Raw genomic sequence first — 9890 nt, forward strand, 5'->3', positions numbered from 1 at the left:
AAAAAAAAAAAAAAAAAAAAGATAGTTTTAAGTCCGAGTTTTCTGACACTTGCCACTGAAAACATCCTACTAATACAAGGCCCTACTTGCACTGCCTAAGACATTATAGCAAAGGTTCTCTTACTAAGCTCTTTTGAAAGTTTTTCTTCACTGCTCTAAAAAATAAAGTATACTAGAAAAAAAATATTTTCCTCCCAGGCAACCCTTCCTTTCCACTGCTGCTTCTATTCTTTCTCCTGGTACTTGTTTCAAATCCTCTCCTTTTTTCTCATGATATAGGAGTCCCAAAGAGAGGTTGGGGTTTTCACAATTAATCTCATCACAAAGGATGAAGCAAACTAATCTACAGTGACAGAAGGCAAATCAGTGGTTGCCCAGGGATGAGGCACAGTGGGTGAAGGTGACGAAGGAAACATGAGAGGATTCTAAAGAGATACAAGGAAACTTTTGGGAGGTGACAGATATGGTTATTATCCTGACCACTGTAATAGTTTCACATACATACACATATGTCAAGATTCATTAAAATTTGTATATTTAAAATGTGTGCAGTTTATTATATATAAATTATACTTCAATAAAGCTAATACGTTTGGGTTTTAAAAATAAGAGAGTTTGGCTGGGTGCAGTGCTCATGCCTGTAATCCCAGCACTTTGGGAGGCCGAGGTGGGTGGATCACCTGAGGTCAGAGTTTGAGACCAGCCTGACCAACATGGAGAAACCCTGTCTCTACTAAAAACACAAAATTAGCCAGGTGTGGTGGCACATGCCTGTAATCCCAGCTACTTGGGAGGCTGAAGCAGGAGAATCGCTTGAACCCGGGAGGCGGAAATTGCTGTGAGCCAAGAGCGTGCCATTGCACTCTAGCCTGGGCAACAAGAGCAAAACTCCATTTCTAAACAAATAAATAAATAAGATAGTTTTACGGAGTGGCTGTTTCTGTGCAATCTGTAGAGATTTTTCCTTAACCTTTAAACTACAGGTAGAATTAAATAAATCCTTATCCCAAACTTACAGGGACATATGTCTTCTTTTAGAAATCAGTTATATTTGCCGTAGCTAGAGAGTACATTTTCAGTGAGCCAATCACCAAAAGATTTGCAAAAAAAGATTTTTATCTAATGCCCACTTCCACTTCCACTTGTAAGTTATGCTAAAAATACATAGGTACACCAAGATTCCTTAAAATCCTGGACATCCTCAAATTACACAATGTTCTGGGATCCAAGTTCTTTTATTTGCTGCTGTCAATTCCCACCCACTCTTTCACCTCCTTCTCCCTGGCATTCAATGAATCCACAAGCCTCCCTATTCCCTCTCTCTCTCACAAACATCAACAAAGGGATAAAATAACCAGCTTTACACTGAGATAAAATCTGAATTCCTAAAGGCAAAAAGGCCCACATGTACCTTCCTATTGCCTAAGAAGAGGAGGCTACTATATTTGTGTGCCACACAGGGCACCAAACAACTAGAGGAGAATCTTTTGTAGTCTTTTCCTCTTATATGCCAAAAGCTAGACAACTGATGGAGAGAGGAGTAAAAAGAAAAGGCAGCTTACCCATGGAGTAGAGGTTGTCAAAGCTCTGGTGCATGCGGATAATCTCATAGTAAAGTTCATCATAGCTGCTGGGGGTTGGCAGAAATGTGTCGCCATATGTGATGAACATATTAAATAGGTTCACAATCTAAAAACAAAGCAAAGGCCCATATATAGGCATCATGCTATGCAGACCAGAAATTATCAGTGGTATGCTGTAGCCAGCTCTTACTGTTTTATAAGAGATGACTATAAAATTTTCAGGAATTTTATAAGCCAGTGGTTAAACACAGCCATTGTTTAAAATTTCACTCATATAAACATATAATTAAATAAATTATATTAAAATGAAAGCAGCAAATACTAAAAACTTATCACTTCCCTAATTATTTTCTACCTTTTACTATAACCTATGCTCTGGAGATTTATACCTATTATATCTGTGTGGTGGAAACACCACATAATGGTGTGCTACTGCACATTGCTTCCCAACTCTGCATGACTCTGATGTCACATTGATAGCTTGAAATTGGCCAGGGTGGGTGTAGCTCTACAATGAAAATCAGCAAATGCTATGAATCAAGACTTTTTTTCCCTCTAATGTTGAACATTTAAGAACACATTGTATAATATCCTAAGAAGACAGTCAAAATGCACAATGGCTTCCTTCTATTCCAAATAACCAGCCAGATAAATAAGCATTTGCAATGTCCCTCAGAAACCAAGTGCAGCCATGATGGAACCCTCAGAGGCTTTGCTATTTACCAACATAGAGACCGCAGTAGTCTACAGTGCAGTGTCTCAGTTGGGACCAAGGCTCACTATTCAGACACAGAGATCTAATCTATACCTGCCCCTGCCAGACAACATACTTTCATGAAGGAAAGAGAGTCATGCAGAGTTTGCCAAAGACATAGGTGAGAGTAGGGACCACTAGCCCAGATTCTGATTAAATATATATATATATATATATGCCTGGTTCCCTCTATGACTTGGTCCCTGGACAAACCAACAGCTCCTGTTTCAAACCAGTATATTTCTGCCTTAGCATATGGCTTCAGAAAAATAAATACTTGTTTTGATACTCACCATAAGGGCTAATGTAAAAATGTTGTGTTTGGCCAAAAGTACAGTCTCATTTGACATAAGGAACTTCAGCAAATTTATCAAGGCTTTAAAAAAGAGAGAGAGAAAGAGATATCAACATCTATTCACGCCATAACTAATAAAGCTAAATAAAAACAGACTAGCTCTAAAAATATTCAGAGTTTGAGTAAGTCTCAGCCACCAAGGTCTTTTAAAAAGCAGATAAGGTAGGTATATCTAAGGAAAGCACTCACCTTTCCAAGCACGTGTATGCTTATCTGCTCATGGAAGGTTTTTAAATATCTACTTCTTTTCCCACTTCTTAAATAGCAATTAAGCTCAGAAATTTGACTATAAAACTGACATCTTGGTGTTTCAAATTTACTCCCACATGGTGATTTCCCCATCAAATCTGCTCAATTTACAGGTGAAAATGAGGGTCCTCATTCCACTCTCAGCTGCTAGCTTCTATTATCACCAGGCTTTAGACATGTATGCGTTTCAGACATCAATGCTAAGAGCAACATGTATCCATTCTAACTGGTCACCAGATGTGGCAGCTATACTGTAGAACTACAGCTGGGCTGCAGCTCTAGGTGAGGAGAGCTCATAAAGAGAAAAAAAGCCTTTAACTGCTCTAACTCTTCAACCAAAGTGTAGCTTGCACTGACCTCTCTTGACAGTGACAACATTTACTGAAATCTCTACTTGGCAATCCTTAGTGAGGGGAGAGATTGCTAAAACCCAAGCAACCTCAGTAAAGAGGTTTGTTGCTAAGTCCCTAGGTTAACAGTGCAGCTTCAGACATTTTTGCAAACAAATTTTAAGCATAAAAGAAGTTATCAATTACCTTATACTCATTCACCTAGCACATTTGGTCCATGAAATGAATCCTGCTTCTCTGCCCATCTCAGATAATGCTCCTGTACCTACCTCCCCTACTTGATGGAATACTATAAAAGAACTCAGCAGCTGCAGGCAATCTGTGGTCCTTCCATCTTCTCCCCCTCAAACTCCCACCTTCCACCGACCCAAGAAAAGGCTTGACCTCTCTTTTTTTAGGACCATATCTGCTTCTTTGTCAGCAAAGAAGTTCATTCTCCCATGCTGTCGGAGTTTTGTGTGAAGTTTACTACTCTTAAAGAAGAGATGTGAGCTTTGATTTGGAACAGCAGGGAATGATGAGTAGGAGTGAGACTCTCCAGACTCTTACTGCCTGCCACACAACACCCCTCACTCTCAATCCTTTAAAAGCACAGGTACAGTAAAGAAACAGCAGGCAAGGAAAGTACAAGAGGCTGGCTTCACCCACATTCTGTTTCTAAAGCCTAAATCTTCCCCTCAAATAGCAAAAAAGCCTTGCCAGGGATGAAAGAAATAGGCATCTTCATTTATGAACTCTTTACCCCTGGCCCCAACTTGGGTTCTCTGGGATTTCATAATGAAAAGGTAAATGATAGGCAGCTGGCCCTTTTAATGGTGCATGTTAAGTGATCAAGTGCTCTGTTGGGCTGGGGGCAAAAAAAAAAAAAGGATCCCACTCAGGATCACACAACCTGCTTAGCTCCTACCAGGAGCACAGGAATAAGGAGGCTAGCTAAAATCCACATAAAAATGACTAACCCAAACTTCCCTCCTTAATGAAGATCACCTTGCTGAACTATGTTGGAGCTGCCCACCCCACCACCTAATCCCCAGAGCTTAGACAAGCCCTGTTAATTTTATATTACCTGACAATCAGACTCTATAAACTCATAGAGACGAGAGAAAGGGATGGGTAGCACACATGGAGCTCTGCAAAATTTAATAGCTAGAGACAAAGCAGCTTTTACACACATCCAATCAACAAGGGCTTTTGTCCCTAGCAAAACACAGCACGGAGATGCAGCCTCAGCAGTGGCTATGTGGTAATTAAGGGGCAGGAAACCTGGAGGAAAAGATGTCAGAGCAATGATTTATTGCTCCTCTGCTGGACTACAGCTAGTCTTGATCTCTGGGATTCAGAGTCCAGGATGACAAAGTGATAAATATTAGAGGAGTAAAAGAGCAATTCTGGCACAGGCCAAGAGGCAACCTGTGTCCCAACTGCCACAGGCATTAGCGGAGCCACAGTATTGAGGGAGAATCCAGTACTACAATACTCTGAGAGTCAGTGCTAGGGCAGCTTGCATTCTACCCCTGAAAATGCAGGTCAGATATCCAACTCCCCAAAGAGCCCAGGTCTTCTCACCAGGAAGTAAGAATTCTCTACAGGGAATTTAACAGGCAACTAAAATGATGCCTCTGACATCACAGATGGCAATTCTTCAAGACAGAATGTTCCAAATATCCCATGAAATAGCGCTTTTCTCCATCATCATCTCCCTGACTTCACACTCATTATATCAACTGTTCAGTGTCCTATACACCACTGTACACTGATTCTAGACTCTGATCTGATATGATGGGAGTTCTAAGTCAGTGAGGCTTTGACATAGCTGATTATAGATTTTTAGAGCTAGAAAATACGTTAGGTCATTTAATCCAATTTCCTCATTTTTTGATAAGAAAATTCCGTACCCCATTCTACGCTCACCCCAAACTAGCTAGTGACTAAGTTGCAACTAGAACTTGGTCTCCTGTTTAGTGTTCTTTCTACCATGCCATTAAGAAGATTAAACAAATAAAGGTACGAGATCAAGTTGAATGTTAAAGGGGGGATATAGCTTACTATAAATGGCGTGATTAGGTCTGCTCACCATACTGCTACCAGCACTTCTCTAGACTCTGGTTTATAACTTTATCTACCTGCTAGCTGCTCTATGTTATTTTCATGTATTTGGTCCCCTTTTTCCCTTGGTCCTCAGCTACTTGTTAAAGTACAAGTGTTTAATACCTCATTATTGCCTTCCTGCCACTCACTGGCAACACAAAAAGACTCCCAGAAGCTTTGCTCAGCCTCAGCAGGCTTCTCTCCCAGCTCCTGGGCCTGTTCTCTGCTGTCACCTCTCTTCCCCTTGTGGCTGCTTTCTCTCTCATATCTTTTTTTTTTTTTTTAAGCACAGAACTATCAACTAAAACTGTTCCTAATTCCCTCAGTCAGTGTTGCTTTCTTCAAAATTAGGTACTGCAAATGGAAGATGATTGGATATGGACATTAAAGGGAGCCAAGATCCCCTTTCTTTACTCAAACTCAGAACCAAAACAAACAAAAAAAATGGTTATAAACAATTAAGAACCAGGTTTATTTATAAACCATTATAATACAGACTAAGCTTAGACAGGGTTTAGGCCAAAAAAGACAGAGGTTTAGGCCAAAGAAGAGAATGCTCTTGTGTCAAGGGCAGTTTCAAGGACAGCTGAGAACTGGCACTCAGGATCTCAGTGCCAACACAGAGCTCATGCTGGCAGGCTCCTGACTCACCCCCTCCACATACACACACATTTTTAGAAAACTGCCCTTGATCCACTTGTCCACTTGATGCCATCTGGGCACATGACCAGCCAAATTGTTCCAAGGACACTCATAGAAGTAGCCATACATACAGTGAAGAGTTAAGATAACTATAAAATAAGGGGCTGATTGTACAAACATAGTATTGTTAATTAGTCATATGTCTGTAAGATATATTATGAAGATATGAGGGGTAGTATGTACCTTTTAATTTAATCCTTTGCTTTATCATGTTTCTCATTGTTAAATAATAGTTTTTAAAATGAAGTAGGGGGTAAAGGGCTAACACAGGATTCTTCTTCACCAAAGGCCTGACTCCTGGTCTGAGAGATTTCCAAAGAAGCATGACCTTATGCTATAGAAACTTAATACTGTGTAAACAGTTTTGCCCATTACACCTCCTCGAAAAGAATGGCATGCCTTGTTGCAGAGAATATCCTTTTGAATAAGGGCAAGCTTGGCAGTTGAGACCTTCCAAACCTTGAGATAATGTCTATGGGCCCACACTCCACAACCCTGGGAATGGGATGTCCCAAAATACCAATGCCAAGAGACATTTCACAGAGGAATGATCATTTCCTCCAGAAGAGTGATGACAACTACCAGTTAATTATTGTGCCCAGAAGCTCACACAGAGCATTTCAAACCTTCCTTTTTTCTAATACCCTCTAACTGATACCTTAAAAAGAGACCCTTAACTACAGAAATCACCTCCCTCAAACTGCATTCACCTCTTTTCAAAGTGAGAAACACCATGGTCATAAATGGCAGGAAAGGTAACACTTACTAGGTGCTTGCTAGGTGCCAGATATTATGTAAAGCAATTAAGGTACATTCTTCTCAGCCAGGTGCGGTGGCTCATGCCTGTAATTCCAGCATTTTGGGAGGCCAAGGGCGGATCACGAGGTCAAGAGATCGAGACCATCCTGGCCAACATGGTGAAACTCCGTCTCCACTAAAAAAATACAAAAATTAACTAGATGTGGTGGTGCGTGCCTATAGTCTCAGCTACTCGGGAGGCTGAGGGAGGAGAATTGCTTGAACCTGGGAGGCAGGAGTTGCAGTGAGCCAAGATCATGCCACTGCACTCTAGCCTGGCGCCTGGTGACAGAGCGAGTGTCTGTCTCAAAAAAAAAAGTACATTCTTCTCACTGTACTGGATCCACCCAAACTTCAATTTAAAAAACATTTGTTGGGGATATGGGAGCTGTCTAGGGCCAATACCTATATTTGCCACCAAAAACCATACTTTGATCACAACTCCACTGATTAGCCCCTCACATATCAAAGTGACCAAGGGAAAAATCCTGTAAGCTCAGAGTACATCTCTTTTTTCTTTTTTCCTTTTTTTTTTCTTTTTATGACAGTTTCGCTCTGTCACCCAGACTGGAGTGCAGTGGCGTGATCTTGGCTCACCGCAACCTCCGCCTCCTGGGTTCAAGAGATTCTCCTGCCTTAGACTCCCAAGTAGCTGGGATTAAAAGCACCCACCACCACGCCTGGCTAATTTTTGCATTTTTAATAGAGACAGCGTTTCCCCACATTGGTCAGGCTGGTCTCGAACTCCTGACCTCAAGTGATCCACCCAGCTCGGTCTCCCAAAGTCCTAGGATTACAGGCATGAGCCACCATGCCTGTCCAGCTCAGAGTACATCTCTCTAAATGTCTCAGGACTTCACTCTATTGGCCTAAGATAATTAAACCCACACAATCTCAAAAAAACAAGAGACTGCAGAAACTCAAACAAGTATTGTACACCCATGTTTACAGGAGCATCATTCACAACAGCCAAAAGGAGGAAGCAACCCAAATGTCCATCAACAGATGAATGAATAAACAAAATATGGAATATACATATGGCAGAATATTATTCAGCCTTAAAGAAAATTCTCACATGTGCTACAACATACATGAACCTTGAAGATATTATTCTAAGTGAAATAAACTTGTTAAAAAAGGACAAATATTGTTTAATTCCATTTAAATGAAATACTCAGAATAATCAAATTCACAGAGTCAGTGGTTACCAGGGACTGGCATGAGGGGGAATTAAGAGTTATTGCTGGCCAGACGCAGTGGCTCACACCTGTAATCCCAGGACTTTAGAGGCCAAGGCAGGCAGATTACCTGAGGTCAGGAGTTCAAAACCAGCCTGCGACATGGTGAAACCCTGTCTCTACCAAAAAAAATAAATAAATAAAAAATAAGCTGGGCATGGTGGTGAACGCCTGTAGTTCCAGCTACTCAGGAAGCAGAGGCAAGAGAATCACTTGAACCCAGGAGGCGGAGGTTGCAGTGAATCGAGATCACACCACTGCACTCCAGCCTGGGCAACAGAGCAAGACTCATTCTCACAATAAGAAAAAAAAGGAGATATTGTTTAATGAGTATTGAGTTTCTGTCTGGCAAGATAAAAAAAAACTACTGAGGCCGGGCGCGGTGGCTCAAGCCTGTAATCCCAGCACTTTGGGAGGCCGAGGCGGGTGGATCACGAGGTCAAGAGATCGAGACCATCCTGGTCAACATGGTGAAACCCCGTCTCTACTAAAAATACAAAAAATCAGCTGGGCATGGTGGCACGTGCCTGTAATCCCAGCTACTCAGGAGGCTGAGGCAGGAGAATTGCCTGAACCCAGGAGGCGGAGGTTGCGGTGAGCCGAGATCGCGCCATTGCACTCCAGCCTGGGTAAAATGAGTGAAACTCCATCTCAAAAAAAAAAAAAAAAAAAACTACTGAAAATGAAAGGTTGTGATGGTTGCACAATGTGAATATACTTAATGCCACTGAACTGTATGCTTAAACATAGCTACAATGGTAAGTTTTATGTTTATCTTACCCCAATTAAAAAGAAAAACAAGACGTCAATGTTTGTCTTTCCACAGACACTCCCAAGAGCCTCACAAACACTCCAGTCCCACTTTTTGTCACCTCTGCATAACCGACTGGCTGACATTCACGTCAAAGTACGCCAAACTGAGTACAGGGACAAACATACAAAGATGCTTCCTCACTGACAGGGAAAAGGAAAGAAGCCAAAAATAATTAACAGAGAGCACATGGACTTGAGCAGGAATGCAAATTCAAAATGAACCCTGGGCAGCCTTCAAGGCAACTCTGTGGCAATCTTAAAAATAATCACCAAATCCCTTCAGCACCTCTTGGGAAAAATTTAAAAAGGAAAAAAGAAAACAAAATAATCACCATAGCTCGAAATCCAAACTAACAGTGTACTAAGTACCAACACTATCCTACGAAATCCTCAGGGACCCTGGGTTTAACGCCTAATCTTACTATTTCATCTATTATACTAAATGAGGCGCCAGGTACCTGGCTCCAAGTACTGTTACTCTGCACTAAGTGAAGAACTGAGAAATTACTGCAGTAAAATATTTGAGGTATTACATTACACATTAAATATGTTTAAGTTGTAGGGAAGTGAATACTCAGTACACACTCATTTATTCATTGGAAAGTCTTTTATAGCAGGCCCCTTGAAAAATTAGTTTCTGGGCTTTTTTCAGGAACTTCAAATTGACTACAAATGCTGCCTCTTTTGACTCTGTACTAGAGGCAACTATCAGTCTCACACTCAGCTTTGGTCCATGTTCCCTCCCTTGGGGAGTCTTGTGCATCGTATTTGGTGAAACAATATGATAACAGTGTGTAGAGTTCTGACTTTTCTGCAGTATGCAGATGCAGGTGGAATACGGAAGAGTGTACGGGTTCTGGGAAGCTGAGCCAGGACCAGGTACTCTGATGGTTCCCCTAAGTCCCATGTAAATCATGTAAATTCCCAGAGGCAGAGGCAGCCAATCTTTTTTTTTTTTTT

General features: G+C 41.3%; 1 protein-coding gene and 1 long non-coding RNA gene across 7 annotated transcripts in view; one reads left to right on the forward strand and one right to left on the reverse strand.

Annotated features, from left to right (window-relative positions):
- Window positions 1–7901, forward strand: part of LOC116553836 — a 9315-nt gene extending 1414 nt beyond the window's left edge. Inside the window, exon 3 of the long non-coding RNA XR_004269935.1 lies at window positions 7809–7901. This is a non-coding gene — a long non-coding RNA (uncharacterized LOC116553836). The remainder of the gene's footprint in view (window positions 1–7808) is intronic.
- Window positions 1–9890, reverse strand: part of ARMH3 (armadillo like helical domain containing 3) — a 205240-nt gene that overhangs the window by 108513 nt on the left and 86837 nt on the right. For 5 of the 6 annotated variants that reach the window (XR_004269933.1, XM_032281392.1, XM_032281393.1 and 2 more), the window contains 2 exons: window positions 2631–2713; window positions 1563–1689 (listed from right to left, as the gene is read on the reverse strand). The exons of the other annotated variant lie outside the window; for it this stretch is intronic. Coding sequence is in view for 4 of the 5 variants with exons in the window: in XM_032281392.1 (XP_032137283.1) it covers window positions 1563–1689; window positions 2631–2713 (210 nt within the window). In the remaining variant the exon portion in view is untranslated. The remainder of the gene's footprint in view (window positions 1–1562; window positions 1690–2630; window positions 2714–9890) is intronic. 6 annotated transcript variants of the gene reach the window in all.

The sequence above is a fragment of the Sapajus apella genome, unplaced genomic scaffold (assembly GCF_009761245.1).
Source record: "Sapajus apella isolate SASKATOON/1434 unplaced genomic scaffold, GSC_monkey_1.0 scaffold13, whole genome shotgun sequence".
NCBI lineage: Eukaryota > Metazoa > Chordata > Mammalia > Primates > Cebidae > Sapajus > Sapajus apella.